General features: G+C 38.6%; 1 protein-coding gene across 8 annotated transcripts; it reads left to right on the top strand.

Annotated features, from left to right (window-relative positions):
- Positions 1 to 435: 435 nt before the first annotated feature.
- On the top strand, positions 436 to 19,005 carry zgc:103559 (Allantoinase, mitochondrial). 8 transcript variants are annotated; one of them, XM_034928837.2, is made up of 12 exons: positions 486 to 563; positions 918 to 992; positions 7,686 to 7,837; positions 8,464 to 8,578; positions 9,786 to 9,932; positions 10,976 to 11,021; positions 12,602 to 12,695; positions 13,388 to 13,574; positions 14,942 to 15,080; positions 16,515 to 16,687; positions 17,932 to 17,964; positions 18,652 to 19,005. In XM_034928837.2, the coding sequence occupies exons 2-12, from the start codon at positions 942 to 944 to the stop codon at positions 18,775 to 18,777; spliced, it is 1,263 nt and encodes a 420-aa protein (XP_034784728.2). In that variant the 5' UTR covers positions 486 to 563; positions 918 to 941; the 3' UTR covers positions 18,778 to 19,005. The 8 variants fall into 8 exon arrangements, with proteins under 8 accessions (XP_034784730.2, XP_034784731.2, XP_034784728.2 ...); XM_034928839.2 differs by lacking the exon at positions 918 to 992 and having other exon boundaries at positions 436 to 563; positions 7,672 to 7,837; XM_034928840.2 differs by lacking the exon at positions 918 to 992 and having other exon boundaries at positions 442 to 563.
- The last annotated feature ends 76 nt before the right edge of the window (positions 19,006 to 19,081 follow it).

The following is a 19,081-nucleotide window of genomic DNA, read 5'->3' as shown; positions in this document are numbered from 1 at the left end:
CAAACAAAAAGGTTTAAACATAAAATAAAACACAAAGCAAAAAGCAAAACTTACAAAAACAAAGGTTTCCAGACTGGGCGTTGCCTTCACTGGAACAGAAAAACAAACTGAAAACACAGCACAAACAAAACACTCCTTCTCTTCTTCCAGAACTCTCTCTCTAGCCAGGGCCTCTCCCCTGGTTTTTATTCCCTGTGGCTGGAGCCCAATTATTCAATAATTGCTGATTAGTCAATTAGGGCTCCAGCCACATTCTCACATGTTTTCCTGGCAGGGAGGAATTTTAACCCCCTCCCTGCCAGTCCCAACCATGATCATAAAGACGGGGCAGTCCCCCGTCACATGGTCATTTTTACTGTTTTTGGAATTTAAATTTAAATTGTGGTGGGTGTGTTTAAGATACAGAGCTGTGCTTTCCTGACTTCCTAAATTATTATAAAAACCCACAGCTTTGGCTGAACGAGGTTGGGTTTTATTCAGAGGAGGAACATAAGTGAAAGTAACCTTAGTACCAGTAGTTAAACACGGCAGAGTCATGGAAATTCTTGTAAAGGAAGAGAAAGGTAGGCCTTAAACTTTTCATATATTAACAGGATTTATTAATGTGTGCAGTCATGTGCATTCAAAGGGCATTTAGTTTAAATAGGTGCGTTTTTAGAAACATCATGTAATTAAAAAAATGACACCTGCTCTGACTGTGACATTAATTTGCTATAGCTGATAAGCGGTTAAATTAAATACTGCAGAGTTATAACAACTGTAAGCTAATATAATGAAACAGCCCCAAGATGGAAGTCCAACTCTCTGAGAATGTTTAATTGTAAAATACATGTTGTACTGGTATTTTACTCCAACTGACAAATTACAATGCAACGATCAATAAATCATAATACTATGAGCTACATTGTCATTCAAAGCTACTCTGCCATGATGCCCGTTGCATGGAGGCTGCTCAGAAGAGACCTGACATGGAGGACAATGACTGTATGAAGGTGTTGACTATCGATTTATATGTATATGTAACTGTTGCTAAAATACCATTGTATTAAGGCAATGCTAACTTTGATTCACCTTTTTTGACTGGTAAATACCTTTAGCTCATAGTTGCTGTATTTTTTTACTATCATTATTGGTTGTCTTCACTTGCCTGAAATTGCCTGATTTGCTCCTCGCTAATAAAATAAAAAACCTGTGTGCTAAAACATTTTTATTTGGAGTATAATTGCTCCAAATTGCCATACTCGCAAACCCTTCTTAATTGATAACTAAAATATGATTTTAATTTAGTTAATCTTGTAACTGGGAGAGTTACACAACTATTACTCTGAATAAAAGGGCTCTCTGGCTATTGTACCAGGAAACTGTGTAGATAAGAAACGCAAACTACTAAAGGTCAGCAAACTCTAAGCAGATTCACTCCCAATCTGTTATACAACAAATGCAAGCAAGGTTTCAATATTTGTGAAGCAGTGGCCCTATATTACTGCAGGGTGAGTTTAGTACCTGAAAAACAGGTTAACTGGTCGGATTTAAGCCAATTAGTCAATGATGGAGCCAGGATCCAGCCTTAAAGTGATAAAAAGTCAAAGAGTTTTTTTATCAAATGAGATTTGCCCTGCTCTCATTATAATCAAAGATGGTAAAATATCGGAGATAGTTACAGGTTCAGACAGAGAAACAACAACTTCATGTGAGGTAAGTAAAACATTTCCTTGAACTCTTGGCTTGAGTGTCAGTTACTTAACAGTCAGCTACATCACTTGTTCAGTATGCATGGCTTTGCTAATAGAGTCAATTGGTTGGGTGGGGTTGGGGAACATCTGGGAGTCAAAACTTCTAAAATATTTTAAATATTGTGATACCTGTAGACGATTTGATTCTCAGCACCCCCCCCCCCCCCCCCCCCCCGATTCCGCAACACATTTTTTAAAAATCTTGAATTGCGAAACCCTGAAATTTGCCGTGCACATTTTTAGATTCTGCGACATCTTTTTTTTTTTATTTGTATACAGTTTCTTGTAAGAATGAGACCACACAACCCCCGAAATAATGCTATGCATTTTCAGAAATGCAGTTTGATTTATGAACCTTTGACTTTAACTCTATTTATAAGATCTAGGAATAGCTCTACCAACTAAGAAACTGTCTTGGACAATGCAGATATATTTGCAGTCAATGTTACTTCATACAATAACGTTGTAAAATATTAAAAATCATGGAGTAATAGATGAAAAATAGTTACACTAATGTGAATGTCCTGTAACTGTATGCAATATTGCAGAGGTTCTCAACTGACGGACGTCAGACCTTTTAACGGGTGCGGTGAGTGTTCTAATAATACAGTAATTACAGTAATCATAATAATTTACAGAAAACTGTCCACATAAGTTTAAATGTGGATTTTACATTTTATTTTTTTATTTTACAGGATAATGATACTTAATAAAGCAGAGCCCCAATCACAGGCGATTTTGTGTTTAAGAATCAGTGATAGTTCAGTCCCTGTGGCATTGCACTCTTGTTCAGCAGATAAAATGGATCAGTTTGTGCGGCGTGAAAAAAGCGATTTTACAGGTCTGAAAAAAACCAAACGTTTGGAATATGAAGAACGTTCTTTGGAAATTGGATTTACCTTAGTTGTCACTGCAGATGAAACTTGTCCAAGTACAAAAAATGGAGAACCCCTGCAATATTGTTTTTGTTCAACTTGATAGTGTTCTATGTTGTTTCCTACAGTTTGTGAGAAAACGACTAATTTTAGCTTGTCGGATATTCGCCCCAACTGTTTATCCACCATGGTCAAGCTCTTCAGCAGCGTCACCCAGCTGTACAGCGCAAATGCAAAATGGCTAGAGGAAAGCGAAAGCCAGTTGTGCTTACAATTAAAAAAAAAAAAGTTGGAAATACTTTCACTTCTGGAAAAAGGGGTTACCAGGGATAAAATAGCGCAGTGACTGGTATTAAAAAGCCTGCCTCAGAGATTAAAAAGTTTGCATTGGGTTCCAACAACATTTGCTTGTCCGGTCTTATAGCAATGGCATCTAAAAATCAAACCTTCAAACAAACCCGCGTTCAAGACTTTTTTGCTCCAACACAGTAATGTAAGTACTGCGCATTTAAATATTATTGTAATATCAATTTTCTACTTTTCTGTTTTTTAATATTATTTGAGCAAATGGACAGTACTTGCAGTTTTTATTTTTTTCTTAAATGTATGCATTTTGCTACTGTGTAAATGACCCGACACTAATGTTAGTGTAAACACTAATACCCTGTATCTTTCTAAACAGAGCATAAAAGCTGAATATCAAAACAATAATTGTGTGAATATAGCAATTGTTACAAGGTAAAATAATGTAAAACTTACTAAGAATGATTTTAAAGAGTACCTTCAAATGTAATTTTAATTTCCCTTTTCCATTTCCCTTTGTATTTACGGTGTTGGCTGTATTGCTGCTTTTCTCATTCCATTCAACTCCTGTGAGAATATGACCTTTCAACTCTGCTAGACTTGACTTGACATGTCCATGCAAGACAACCAGGAAAATCCACTCTGCACAGGTGCCACTGTGATTCCAGCAGCTCTGGGTCAGTTTATGGAGGATGCGTACAGGGAATCCTGTCCCCCTAAGCTAGCTGGTAGTGCATGCGTCTGAAGGTTGCAGGTTTGCATCCCGCTGCCACTCATAAGCTTAAAATGTATTTTTTATGTGATTTGCTCAATCAGATGTGGTATAGGTCAGATTAATGTGAAACTGAATTAATTGGAAGGAGCGCTGTGGAGGAATTTTGGCCCAGTCCTCCATGCAGAACTGCTTCAACTCAGTGACATTTGTGGGTTTTCGAGCATGAACTGCTCGTTTCAGGTTCTGACACAACATCTCAATGGGGTTTAGGTCTGGACTTTGACTAGGCCATTCCAAAACTTTAAATTTCTTGTTCTTCAACCATTCTGATGTAGACTTGCTTGTGTGTTTCGGATCATTGTCTTGCTGCATGAGCCAGCTGCGCTTCAGCTTCAGCTCACAGACGGATGGCCTGACATTCTCTTGTAGAATTCTCTGATACAGAGCAGAATTCATGGTTCCTTCAATGATGGCAAGGCGTCCAGGTCCTGATGCAGTACAGCATCCCCAAACCATGACACTACCACCACCATGCTTGACCGTTGGTATGAGGTTCTTACTGTGGAATGCAGCGTTTGGTTTTCGCCAGACATAACGGGGCCCATGTCGGCCAAAAAGTTCCACTTGTGACTCATCTGTCAATAGAACATTGTTCCAGAACTCTTGAGGATCATCCAGGTGCTTTTTGGCAAACTTGAGACGAGCATTCATGTTCTTCTTAGTGAGCAATGGTTTCCGCCTTGCTACTCTGCCATGAAGCCCATTTTTGCCGAGTCTTTCTGATGGTGGCGTCATGACCACTGACCTTAGCCGAGGCGAGAGAGGCCTGCAGATCCCTGGATGTTGTTCTAGGGTTCTTTGTGACTTCCTGGACGATTTTATGTCTTGCTCTTGGAGAGATTTTGGCATGACGGCCACTCCTGGGAAGATTCACTACTGTCCCAAATTTTCTCCATTTGGACAATATGGCTCTGACTGTGGTTCGGTGGAGCCCCAGAGCCTTAGAAATGTCTTTGTAACTCTTTCCAGACTGATAGGCATCAACAACTTTTTTTCCGGAGGTCTTCAGGAATTTCTGTTGTTCGTGGCATGATGTGCCTCTAGAACCTGTGTGCTGACAAGTTCACTCTGATGGTAAGGGCCAAAGTTAGTCAGATTTATATTGGGCAGGGCTGGCCCAAATCAGGCCTGGTTGTTAACCAAAGTACTCAAACATCTGACCCTAATTATCCCTTTAATTGGGTTGCGTTAACTAGGGGGGGGGGCAATACCTTTTTCACACCTGAAGATTGCATGTTTGATTACCTTGCACACCAAACAAATGAAAGAACACCAAACTTTGGTGTCATTTTTTTCTCTCAGACTCCCTCTATATACTACTACAACCCACGAAAAAATCTGACCAAATACAATGTTTAAAATATGCAAAAATGCAGAAAATCAGACAGGGGGCAAATACTTTTTCACAGCACTGTATTATTTAGTTCTACACGTCATTATGCGACACCAGCATGGCACATTCGCTATGAAGACACAAATACAGTATCACAAAATCATTAATTCAAAACAAACAAGGCAGCTTGTCATGTCGTGGCAAGAAATTGACAGTTTTACTTCATTAAAAGAGGTGTAACCTTTTAACCCTAGATGAAAAAAGGAAACATGGCCATCAGTAGTTTGTTCTCAGCGCTGCTGCCATTTTATTGACTCCTTGCCGCGTTAGTTTACCGTCTGTCTTCAAAATCTCCAGCGCTGTTTTTATTCTGCCGTCCTTAATAAAAATTCTCTTCTTGGGATCTTACTGTAAAACTTACTTTCCTCAAGTCGCATATAATATCAGATTCAACTAAAGCCATTATTGAACAAATCGCACAAATTCTAACTGCTCCAAATCCAGTAGGTGCCTTATCAAGCTGTGGTTACCATAGCAACTCCATCAGAAAGGGACTCATGTTGCCATGGTAACAAGCAGCTTTGTGAGGCACTCAAGGTTTCTGCATCACGCTGCAGTGCGGTAGCACCATATTGTTCCAGCTTTCTGGCGTTGCGCGTTCGCCACTGGTGAAAGCGAGTTGAGACTTTTAAATAATGTCACTAGTGCTTCTGTGGACTTAAATGTATTTATTATACTTAAATGTGTTTATATTTCTCAATTAAATAATATGAATATGCAAAATGGTTTTTTTTTAGCCTTTGGCATGCCCCACTTGCATTATTGAACTGCTCGTTCTTGTAAAATAAGCCTTGCATTTGAGACCAGAATACTTGCCTGGATTGCTTCCTTTACCTCCCTGTTACAATATCAGTTTAAAATTGTGTTGCAACATAATCAATACCAGTTTTAATTTTCAATTCAACCTCAAGCATTGCAAACAGTCAGTTGTGCAGTGTTTTTTTTTTTTTTTTGTAATATGCATTGTAACCAGGTAGGATACATTCATCTCCTTCTCTGAACGTCTTGCTGTTTAGCTAATTGATCAGCTTTCTTCTGGAAAAACTTGTGTCTTTTCCCTACACAATCTGGATGCCCTGTCTCAAAATGCCGACGCCTTAGCTTTCGTGAGGCAGTACTTCACAGCAAATGACACATGAGGACGAAGATCATCGTCGTTTCACCAATGTAAGGAAAACTGACGTTAATATAAGATGGTAATTGCGATTTTTTTTTCTTTGAGCTGCAAGTAGGATTAGACATGTTTAGTTTTGCATCCATTTTAACAACTGTTTTCAAAATCCCAAGTAACCGCATGTAAAATGTCACCTTGTACTTTTTTTTTTTGGTTAATTATTATTATTATTATTATTATTATTATTATTATTATTATTATTATTATTATTATTATTATTATTATTATTATTTATTTCTTAGCAGATGCCCTTATCCAGAGCGACTTACAGTCGTAAACAAAAAACAAAAATACATTTCAAGAATTTTGTGTCGCGACCCCCACTTTGGGATACGTTGCTCTATTCACTACCATTGCTGGTAGCGTCACATGGTTTTTCAGTTTGTATTACTGTATATAGATAAATCCTGCGCGCGTGAGCGGCATGTCAAACATCCCCTCCTGGTCTGCCCTTCTGTCAGCGGATAAACAACACCCCCTATCACACTGTCGCAGTCAGTTACCAATCACATCTGTTTCTGTATCGTCAGTTAAACGAATCTTATTTACTGAACATGGCTAAAGCCTAATACTGAATTTTTTAAATTTTATAAAAAAAACTAAAAAAAAACTTCTTATCTAGTTTCCTTAGCCTGTCTTTTCTCAAAACTTCTCTATTTGCTTCATATATTTGTTTGTCAGTGTAATTGTTATGTTTAGCTTCCTGCCTTACTGTAAGGTCTCTCAACATACAGTAGAACCCCAGAGTTACGAACACCAGAGTTATGAACTGACCGGTCTACCGAACACCCACTTTCAACCAGAAGTACACAATCACTCAACCATTAATGCAATGCAACCACATAGGCGCTCCTATAAGAGGCATGCTGGTCACAGAGAAGGCAGAATGGAACCAACAAAGAAAGGTGAGGCAGATTTCAAAGCAAGTACAGGCAATTTTACTAGGAACATTTTAGCTTTAAACAAAGCACAGTTTTTTTTTTTCAATCCAAAGGAGGCTGAATGACTGAGCGAGCTGCAGGAATGCATTTTGTTTAAAACAAGCACAACGTTAAGCCAGGTTTTCATGGACGTTTAAATCTGTGTTTTTGATACAGTTACGATTTCAATGGTAACTTAAGTGTAGAATTTTTTTCCATTTATAATACTGTTTTAAAGACTTTAGAACCATATGAGTAGTGTATTACTGTGCTGTATCCTTGTATTAATCGCCAGATTGAGGGTGTAGATAGCAGGTGTGCACATTTAATAAAACCATTGAAAACTCATTTTCAGAGTTACGAACATTTCATACTAGCAAACAACCCCCATTCCTAAGGTGCTCGTAACTCTGAGGTTTCACTGTATATCTAAGGATTTGGGGTGTGGTGGACCCAGAGTCTTTGTGTATCTAGCTTACCCTCCCCTGCTTTATGAAGACCTCTGTTCGCAGGTACTGGATGTTGGGGAGAGTCTGGTCATGCCAGGAATAGTAGACAGTCATGTGCATGTAAACGAGCCCGGGCGCACTGACTGGGAGGGCTACTGGACAGCCACACGATCAGCAGCATCCGGAGGAGTCACCACCATTGTGGACATGCCTCTGTAAGGAAACCGCCTTTTCAGTTCCTTGACGGAAAGGGTTATAGTTTATACTATGGGAATTGTGCCTACAAAGGCCTACTACGGATAGGAACATATCTGTTGCCACTTTCTTTTTACATGCGCATTAAACCCTATGTAGGTCCACTTGTGCAATTTTGCTATTTTTAAGGTTCATTTTTAAAGGTGAAAGTTATCTTTAAACAATCTTATTTATCACATCTCATCATGCTAAACATACTGAATAATTAAGTTGTCTTGACTTGGGGGGGACGCTGTCAGAGAGATGCACTGGCCTTTGCTTTACCATAGGCTGTGGGGAAAGATCAGCTGGGATCAGTTCACCTCATTGTGTTCTAGTGACCCTATTGGTCAGGCACTTGTTGAGCCTTTGCCTCCAAGGTACATTAGCTTGGTCGCATCCTTTTCCTGGGTTGACGGAGGGTACAGAGGATACCTCTTGAATTCATTGCTCTCGTTTGGTAGGTGGGTTGTTGTGGTGAGGTGACATTTTAATTCTGTATTTCAAATTTGTGTAGACAAATGTGTAAAAAATAACTAAATAAACTATATATAGTTGGTTATCAATAATACATATACCTGTATTTCTGTATTTCTTGTTTCCATAGCAACAGTATCCCCCCTACAACTACCCTGCAGAACTTCAGGACCAAGCTAGAGGCTGCCTCTGGGAAGTGCTTCGTAGACACAGCATTCTGGGGAGGGGTTGTCCCTGGCAACCAGGTCATTAGCCTCTATACTCATGCCAACTATATGTTTTATATTGCAATGATGTCACTGTTTGAGGGCATTGTTATTTGTATCGGTTATGTGTTGTCATTCTTATTTATTTTAAATCTGTTTTACCTACTGTAACATTATATTTAATATATAAAGCAGATGTCCAACTTTCTTGGCTGAAAAAGTGATACAAAAAAAAAAAACTAAAACAAAAACAAAAAACAGACTGGATGTTTACGGTCATTAAATGCCCTGGAAGAAAGTTTAGTGTGCTCTGAGCGCCCTCTTGTGGTCACAAATACAGTGATACAGCAGTTTTTTGCATTTGATGTCTGTCTTCTTAACACACATAGAGGAGAGCACATTTCTTCAGGGAAGGCTGACCTTGACTCACCATTTAGCAAGCTCTATTGAGTCTTTATTTGCTTATAAAATCATTCCTAGAATATTCTTTCTTCTAGTCTAGCTGCAAAACATTAAAAAACTTACATTTTAAAACTTAAAAGAAGTCTTAAGAAATTGACCTTAAGGTGAGGCCTGTTGTGGAGCAGACTTCAAGAGAAGCAACATCAGTGGCAAGTACAACTATTATAAGTGGTATTGATTTATAGAATTATGAGTGAAAGTGGGTGGTGCTTAATCATAAACAGATGGGCCAAATAAAAAGTTACAAAGTCACACTTACAATATTTGTAAATTTGCTTATCAGCATCCAGGTGATGTCCAGGACAGTTTTCCATTTGCTTGAAACCAGGCATGTGGAGCAATATGACCACAGGAAATACAGTGATAAGGGACTCCAAAGCCTGTGGTATGATAGTAGGTGCCTTTACAAAAAAAAGACAAGCCAGTAACCAATGATGAGATGATATCAGCTGTCATATCTATTAATGAAATGTTATAAGTGCAGTAACACACTCCAGACCACTCATCTGATGTGTAAAAGGTTGTGGTATATTAGATGATGACCACACTCCCTGTTATGTGTTATTGCTTACATATTGTAGGCTGACGGTTATTAAGTCAACAATAGGCTCTGGTTGCTAGCCTATTAACCACCATATTAGTGTGCTTTATATTCTCATACTGTATTGGTACTGTATGGTCTGAAGCACTAACAGCTTTTTCATTACCCACATTTAAGACAGATAGCCTAAACATACCCTGTGCTTGTAGTAAATAAGTCAAGTGTCTGGATGTTCCCTTGCAGTCAGAGCTGCGGCCCATGATCCGAGCAGGAATCCCCGGGTTTAAGTGCTTCATGATCCACAGCGGAGTCGAGGAGTTCCCCCACGTGTCGGAGAGTGACCTGCATGCAGCCATGGCCCAGCTGCAAGGAACCGGGAGCGTTCTGCTGGTAAACTCCACTGCATTCTCGTAGGCTTGTGTGAAACGGGGCAAGTGCTCACTACAGGTTAAGCTAGAAGCATACAGAATGTGTTTTAAAAGCATTTTTACATGTCCTTAACACCACCTCTTAATACTTCCTCTTAAATGGCATTTTACTTCATATCTTGTAAAGTGGGCGCTTTGATTTAAGTGAAGGGGGTTCAGAGCTTTCCAAAGCAGCAGTTCATTAGCAAATTCACTGGGGCTGTCTGAATGTCTTTATGGTAATCACACTGGTGCATGGCTTAAATCCACAGTAAGTATTTCCAGCAGGTATGATTTCTAAATGTAAAAATTATATTTTTAACCAAGGAGTATGTCATTAAATTAGACTGCAATACTCGATTCATCTAAAAATGAACCCCGGGTTCCAGGTTGAGACCCCTGACGTTGTCTACTCTGGGCCTGGTTGGATTTCCAGTTTGTTTATATACTGTACGGCAGCTTTATCGATAGGCACACTCCTATAGAACTTCCTCCTGCTTGAAACCTTCTTCCTTCTCCTGTCTCCCAGGAATCTAGTTAAAGTGATATTTTCAATATGTTAATTAGTTAACTAGGTGACAACCTTCTTAACTGTGTTTAAAATAGCATCTAAACCAGTATGGTGCCTCATACCTTACAGTACAAAGAGCTAACAAAATATTCCCATTAAATCTTATCTAATATATATTGCTAGTACTTTTTAGGTAGCACATTTTCCTGCATAAAATATATTACAGTAAAGTTTTTTTTTTTTCACCACTAACTATTATTTCTTTATTGCTGCTGGTGTTTTTTTTCAGAAAAAAAGGTATTTTTATTAATTGCAGTACTTCTTCAGAAAATCTCAGTTTTCAATTAAAAATCAACATGCTAAATATTGGGAATCTGGTTTTGTGACTGTCACACCATATTAAAAGTTGATTATCTATCTGTCTATCTATCTATCTATCTAATTTGTTTATAGGGGTTTGTTGGGCAAATGCAGAGTGCTGGTACACAGTATAAAACCTCACCTCTTCCTTGCAGTTTCACGCTGAGACAGAGCTTGAGGATCAGAGAATTGAGAATGAAGGTGAGCAAAAAGAAGCCAGCTTTGATTTAGGAAACATATTCTACTTCATATTTACAGATGTATATAGAAGCCTCGGTTTTTAAATGTCACTTCACTCTTGCTTTAAAGAGGCATTGCAACCCCCAGACAACCACAGTGATTGACAGTGTTTATTTTACTGTATAGTCGTGGTATGGTCATGGCTCCAATTTGCCCCATAATGACATTCCACTAGAACTTTCATTCTCCTTATAAGGTAGAACACAAATAGCACAGTCTCATAACTATGGCTGGCCCTGGACTATGGAGCACTGTACCTGTATGTGTACTGCCTGTGCAAGATACACATTGCAATTGCAAAAGGCAAAAGCATGTGGTTACTTTTTAGCAGTGGTAAAGCCTTTGCTTTTGACTAGGTAGACAAAAAACAGTTGTCTTTTCTGGGACAGATTCTTCAACAAGTCCCACTATCTTGTCCAAACTCTGATAAACAAACTGCAAACAACACTGGACCTGACCGTCTTGCGCAATCAATCACTTGTTTCAACAGAACATTGCTGGTTGTTTTCGTAATGGAGTTTCATAAAAAAGTGTCTTGCATCCAGCTGGCCTCCAGAAAGCTGGCATTCTGAAAATCTAGCCACCCAGTGTTGGGAATACATTTATTCCAGAAATATGTGGACCTTTACAGCTCCTGGTACTATCTGAATTACAATAGGAGTTGTCTTCCTTTAAACTTCCTTTAAAAAGTAAACCAAAGTGCACATCACATCCTGACACGCTTAGATAGGCTGCACAGCCTCCTCTCGTTCCTACATTTGCTTATGTGCAAATTCTAGCAGCATTCTGAATAGGACCACCATACTGCACATGCAATACCAGCCTAAAATAAATATAACAAGTGTAACGAAATAAAAGCAATATAATGAATAAAGAATATTAACAGAGAAGCATGTTCCTCATACATCTGTTGTACAAATGAATATCAATATTAGAGAATCGCACAGTTGCAGCTGCTATTGATTTGCTTATGCCACCAATGATGCAACTAATAGTACAATTATACAAGAAGTTTTATTATTCACACAAGAAGAATCTACATCAAGTTAAGGAGGTATTCCTTTTTTCAGTCATATACTAGGATGGTTTATAAAACAGGTCACATTTCAGATTGTTGTTTGTAATATGCATATTTTCCACTTGAGACACTCCTTAATTCAAGCCTAACCTGGAGGTCTCTCTAGTAACACTTTACAGTAAGTGTCTCTAATTACTGTGTACTTACACATAATTACACTGTTATTATGCATAGTTACAACATACTTAACAGAATATATGTAAGCACACAATTGTATCAGAAAACTGTTCGGGTTAGAATTAGAGTTAGGGTTAGGATTAGGGTTATATCATGCAAAAAAAAAACATTAAGTATATTGTAACTATGCATATAACATTGTAATTATGTGTAAGTACAAATGTATTTACCAAGTAACTAGTATGTAAATACACAGTAGAAACACTTGCTGATAAGTGAATATCAGCCCTGAATATCAGTTCCCACACAGTGCTCAAAGGGTTACCACCATGTGTCTGTCTTGCAGATCCCTGTGAATATTCAGCCTTTCTGAATTCTCGACCTGACAGCATGGAGGTGGAGGCCATTCAAACAGTCTCCCAGCTTTGCCTGCAGTACCAGTAAGACTAACTCCCCAAATCCCCCCCAGAACCACCTTGTCCACACGCAAACCTCTCACTGCCAACCTTCCTCATGAATTATGATGGGGACCCCCCTGGGGTTTGTTTTACAACCAGCATGGGACGTAAAACACACCTGTATTTATACTACAAAATGTACTTGATAATAATCATTAAGACAATATCAGATTTTTTCATTTTTGAGAAAGAAGATTCTCGAAAAAGAAATCAGCAGTTATGAGGAACTGTTTTGTGCTTTGCTTCCGATTTCTTGGCTGTTGAAATCAGCTTTGTTTAAAATCACTTGACTCAAAGAAGCACACGAATGGAAAAGATTTCCAAAGAGGCTAAAAGAAAAAAATGTAGGGAACTCCCAGCAGCCTTTTCAAGCAACAAACTATGGTTGTGTCTACTTTGAGTCATATGACCTGTAATTCCAGTAACCAGGAACTTACGAGCGAATAAGAAACACACAAAATACTGACTAGATACTTTTTATTTTTACCTGTTACTATAAATTGCCGAAAATATTACAGGTACATTTAAAACATTATTACATTAAACAACCATGAATTTGAGATGAACATATTATATTCCAGACAAGCTTAATTAATGTATGAACTTTTAGTTCTAACATTGTTTCTATGTCCAAAGTATCATATATTTGCAATATAATTTTTTGTTGCTTCTAGGGTCCAGTGCCACATTGTCCACCTGTCCTCTGCCAAAGCGCTTGATATCGTGAAAGCTGCACGCAAGGCTGGAGCCCCACTGACAGTAGAAACCACTCACCACTATCTGACCCTGTCTGCTGAACATATCCCCCCGGGGGCCACCCTCTTCAAGTGCTGCCCCCCTATCCGCACACAAGACAATCAGGTGACACGGCTCACATCTCCACACATTGCCAGGTTTTAGGCAACAGTAACATAATTGCCATCCTCCATGTTTAAAACTAAAACAAAATAAACACTGTTCAAAATTATGAATCTGATCATGAACCTAGAGTGCTTTTGTCACATCCAAAAACAAGCAAGAGTGCCTTCCAAATTAAAAATAAAAGGAACAGGAATAATCCTGGGGTTTAAGTATAAATTATGAGGACAGGTACAGCAAAGGGAGATGAACCAGTTTATCCTAGAAAATAAACAGACTGGTGACCTGAGAAGTATTCAAAGTCTGTAAGGGGTCAACAGAGTTTCGACATCAGCCCAGAGAGCAAGGCCAGAGGCCGCATTTGGAAGTTGTGTAAAAGCTGATTCAGGACAGTGTAGAAGGCACTGTTTATCACAGAGTGGTGCGTGTGTTCAATGTAGTTGCCATTGTGCTGCTGAGTCACTGGAATCCCTAAAGAGCTGTCTGGATTCGGTTCTGAGATCAATTATCTACTAGGGACTGGCCTCCTCTCGTTCATAACTGTGTTCTTATATTTTCGATCTGTTTCAGGTCAGGTATAAGAGGGCAGGGACCAATGTAAGCCTGTAAATAGGAAAGCAAGGCTGATACATACTGCATTCTGCTTGTAAATATTGTACATATGCAAGGGATTCTTCTATCATACACCTAGAATTGAATATAGGATAACAAATTATCTGTAAAAACCACAAACAACATGGTCTTAAACTTGTAGTTAAGTGCAAGGAATTATAAGAGACAGCAAATGATGCAGAACATCTCTGATTTTGTTTCAATCCCCTTATTATTTTTAGTTCAGAGTGTTTCTCTTCAGGTCCCCTATCACACTGAACCATAAAAAACGGTTTGACAACAAAAAATGTCTTTGGATGTTACAATCATCAATAATCAAATTGGTTTCGCCTCAGTATTGTCTCTCACAGAACGCTCCGGAAATGAGTTTAGTTTTTCTTTTAACATGCCTGTTTAAATATTCAATGAAAAACTAATATTATTACCTAACAGAAAAAAATAAATACTTATAAATGAAAGTACTATTAATAAATGCATATCTGAAAATGTGCTTGTAGCCTACTACTATTGTTATTATTATTATGCATGTATTAATTTATAATTGATATGTAGTATTTAGAGCCTTGCTGGCAATGGAAATAATAGACTACAATCCCAGGGACAAACAATGATAACCAATACTCAGGGCACTTACTCCATGATAATGTGACCCAACATTGTTTTTCTTTATTAGTATCCCTACACCTCCCTCCAGGGTTAAGGTTTGGATTGACTTACAGAGGTAAGGGTTTAAATGAGTGTGTTTCTGACTCCTCCAGGAGAAGCTCTGGTCTGCACTAAGAGACGGCCATATCGATCTGGTGGTCTCAGACCATTCACCATGCACTGCAGACCTGAAGAAACTGGAAACTGGGGACTTCATGAAGGCATGGGGTGGCATTTCATCACTACAGTTTGGTGAGTCTTTACAGATGAAAAATCAAAGATAAAAGGTGCAACCATCTATTACTTTTTTATTTTTTTTAGATGAACCTGTTTTTTCATTTCCAGGTTGCTAATGGTTCTGAAAACTAGTTCCGTTTGAACAATCATATATGGAACTACTTGAAAATGGAAAGAAAGACAATGCTGTATTGTCTTATATATCCAGAGATATCCAGCTTTAGCCCCCTTTCTCAGGACGTTGATCTTTTCATCTAAAGAATGACCTTTGAGATATGTTTCAATAAAGAGATTAATTAATAAAAAACAGTAATTAATATAGTTATGTAATGTGCAAGCATGCCTGTAGTGCAGGACCGTAAAGAACACAGAGTGAAGGCTAGCTGTGGAGAACAGTCTGATTCTCATTGACACACCAGTACAATAATTAACTAGACCTCAGGATGCAGCCCTGTACAAAGTTCCTTACACAGGAGCTGTTTTCAAATGCAACATAATAACACTTCACCGCACTGATAAGTCTGCTTACTCTGTGTTTTTTTGTGTTATCATGGTGCATTCATAGCTGAATATCAGCAAGGAATGCAGCTTTGTACTGTCAAATGTAATAAAGTCTTTATCAAATTATTTTGATGAAAAAAAATCGGAATTGTGTTATTCTTTATATGACCAAACACGAAGACAATCAATTTTCTATGCTCATACGCCATTTCTTGATAGTGTGTGCTGAACTGTGCTCCCGCTGATTCATTCTGTAGTAGTGGGAGAGAGAAATGGCCTCTTCTGATACCACACGCATTACATCACTTCAGGTTTTAAAATGCAGAAGACTATACTCTTGCAATTAAAGCACTCTGACTGATCAATTCATCCATTCCAAATGTATCAACTGAATTAGAGTTGGAATATTTTATCTTTACGTTTCATGACATAAGATGTCATGTTCACCCTATTCCTCGGAGCTGTTTGATCCCAAACTGTCGGGTATTAAAGGATCCCAGATTCAGCAGATTTAATAATCTATTCCATATCCTCACCAATCTGTGTAAAAAAAATTAAAAAGTCGCCTACCCTCTCTCCCAAGTCTGGCTCCACTTAATTTCTGAATGTGTCCTCTAGTCCTGGTCTCTGTGCAGTGCTTAACTTTGTCAACACCTTTTAAGATTATAAAAGCTTTAATGAAGTCTCCCTAAATCTTTCTTTGTTCTTCATAACCCATTCCTTTGCTTTGAGAAGTAGAATTCAAACCCACACGTCTACACTGTTAGAAGTGTACTTAGTAGACTGTCACTGTGCTGATTCTGTTATTCCTAGTGGTTTAGAAGAAAACCCCACTTTTTCTCTGTTTCTCTTAATCTAACTAGTAGGTTGGCGTGTGTATGTGTTCCAGTGGCGTTCCATTTCTTCTCCACCCTTCATGCTGTGATTCACAAGTGGTTTTGTTTTCAGGGCTCCCTCTGTTCTGGACCTCTGCCCGAAAGAGGGGCTTCTCGATACCGGAGGTGGTGAAATTTCTGTGCCAGAAACCTGCAGAGCTCTGTCGCCTCGGCAACAGGAAGGGTTCCTTTCTTCCTGGCTTTGATGCTGATATTGTCATTTGGGATCCAGAGAAGGAGTTTGAGGCAAGTGGGCAGGAATTCTACATTTTTGCAATATTGCACAAAGCTATTTAGAGAAACGCTAATTGAACATTTGCTGCTTCTGTTGTGTAGAATACCTCTGTAGTGCTCAGAGAAGCTTCAAATGCCATACAGTGTTTTTCCTTGTTATTCTAATCAATACATCCACACTGTAGAATGCTGGCAATCATCTAACACTCTTAAGCCCCTTTCACACTGGCACTCCTACCCAGGTCTGGATCCGGGCCCTGGCTACCTGGGTCATAATTACACATAGTGTAAAACCACATACCTGGGTCATACCCGGGTAAACCCGGGTCCCAGTGACCCACCTCAGGATGTGGATTGACACACTTTGACCCGGGTTGAGCGAGACAAAATACTTGACAGCCGTTCGTGAGCCGACGCAATAACAAACAGCCATGCCTGCGGTGAAAGTTTCACTTCTGCAAGGAACATTTCTGTTTATTCTGTTTAGCCATATTTTTGTTGCTTGAGACACACCATAAGCCAGATCGCAGCAGGGATGAAGAAACATTTGCCCTAATCAACATCTGGGCCGACGGTTCAATCCAGAGAAGCTTGGATGGAAGCGTCAGTAACAAGCTGCTTCCGGGGCATTGACATGCGCATTGGTCACTTGCGCCTGGCACCCAGGTGAACCCTGCTTTATCAAAAGCAGTGTGAAATCTGACCCGGGTAGATCATGCGTGTGAAAGGGGCTCTAGAATGAACAGGTAATCAAACCAACATTAAAAGTGACTAACACATACTCAAATTACTTCAGATTTACAAAAAATATATATTATTTTAATAATCTGATCATCATTTAAAACAATTATACCATCATTCACTTACTCCCATTCTAAATCAAACAGGGGAAAGAAATCCTTTAAAATGCTTAGCGCTACAGCACAGCATTACACCGTATTGACATTTCTCAAGCTTTATGAGTGGACTGTCTAGACTATAAATGGTTATTGGTAATACGCGTAAGATATATAGACCTACACCTTTGATAGATGGATTCAAACCATTTAATGGTCAGACAAGTTAGCTTAATATGTGAATATGAAATGACCTTAGAAAACAATCAAATAAGTAGAACAGGATGCAACATTCTTAGAATTCCTATTAGTTTCTTTTTTTAACCCTGTTGTGACACTTCATTTATAATAATGAAGAACTGAGTATAGTAGTATCATTTATCTGTTTTAGTTTTATTAACATTTCGTTTTAACACTTAGGTAACAGAAGCGTGTATTCATCACAAAAACAAGGTAAGTTATCTGCAGTATGTTAGTGGGAATGACTACTGGTTTGTACACTTCAAGCAGTGATGAAGCTGGTGCACTGTCAGTTGAAACTACGTATGGAAAACAATTGAAATAGATTGTGGGGCCATTCAGCTTAAAGTATCTAGATATCATGCAGCAGACTGAGGGAGCCACGCTTGTGGTGCCCCAGACACTTGCTTTATAAGACGGTACTTTCTACCATGGGACAGGTTATAAGGAAAGGTGGTTATGGCTCCCCCTTTCTTTCTTGTTATAAGACACAACACAAAAAGGGTTGTCTACTATGGCTCCTAACTAAAGTGCTATACTGGGGGAAAACTGTAATTATGTTGGAAAATTGTATTATTTGAAATATTTGCAGAAGTCGAAGTTTCATGGAGGACAGAAGTGAGTGTTGCACATGCTTGAATAGTTAGTAAGCATTGTCAGCAACAATCTATGGAGAAACAGTAGAAAATAGTACACAACACATGTTAAATATTAAACTGGTATGAAATTAATTCTGAAACAGCTGATCATATAAATCTTTTTAAGCCAATTCAACCTAACTGGCTATATTTGAACAGCATCTCTCAGAACCAATTGGTAAAATGTCACTTGAAACTACGTGTATTTGCGCTGTACCCTACAGTGTTTGCATGTTCCATAAGAAACTCTTTGTCTTTGCAGCTTACCCCCTACCTCGGCTGCAGGCTGTATGGAGAAGTGTTTGCTACTCTTGTCAGGGGGAAAATTGTCTATCTCAAGGGAAAGTTCTCCCCAAATCCACTGGGAGAACTCCTTCTTGCACAGTAGAAGGAATCTTCTACTGACAAACCCACATTCATTCAGTTTTGTGATTTCATCACAATAATTATATCACAGCTTTTAATCTTCAATGCAAAACCAGTTACTGTAATACTGTCTTTGTTTCTTATTATTCTTATTATTTCTACTAGCAAACTAGCAATGCCAATATTTTAATTGTTTGCAATTATACCAATGCACTTCATCAACATTTTTTATTAAAAAGAAATAACTGCTGGATTTTGCCACTGTGTATTTTTTCTGTAGCAGTTCTTGATATATTTTCTTCCCCCTACATGAATAAAATAACCCA

The sequence above is a fragment of the Acipenser ruthenus genome, chromosome 17, assembly GCF_902713425.1.
Source record: "Acipenser ruthenus chromosome 17, fAciRut3.2 maternal haplotype, whole genome shotgun sequence".
In the NCBI taxonomy this organism is placed as follows: Eukaryota; Metazoa; Chordata; class Actinopteri; order Acipenseriformes; family Acipenseridae; genus Acipenser; species Acipenser ruthenus.
The sequence above is the reverse complement of the archived record's forward strand: the minus strand, read 5'-3'. Positions and strand labels throughout refer to the sequence as shown.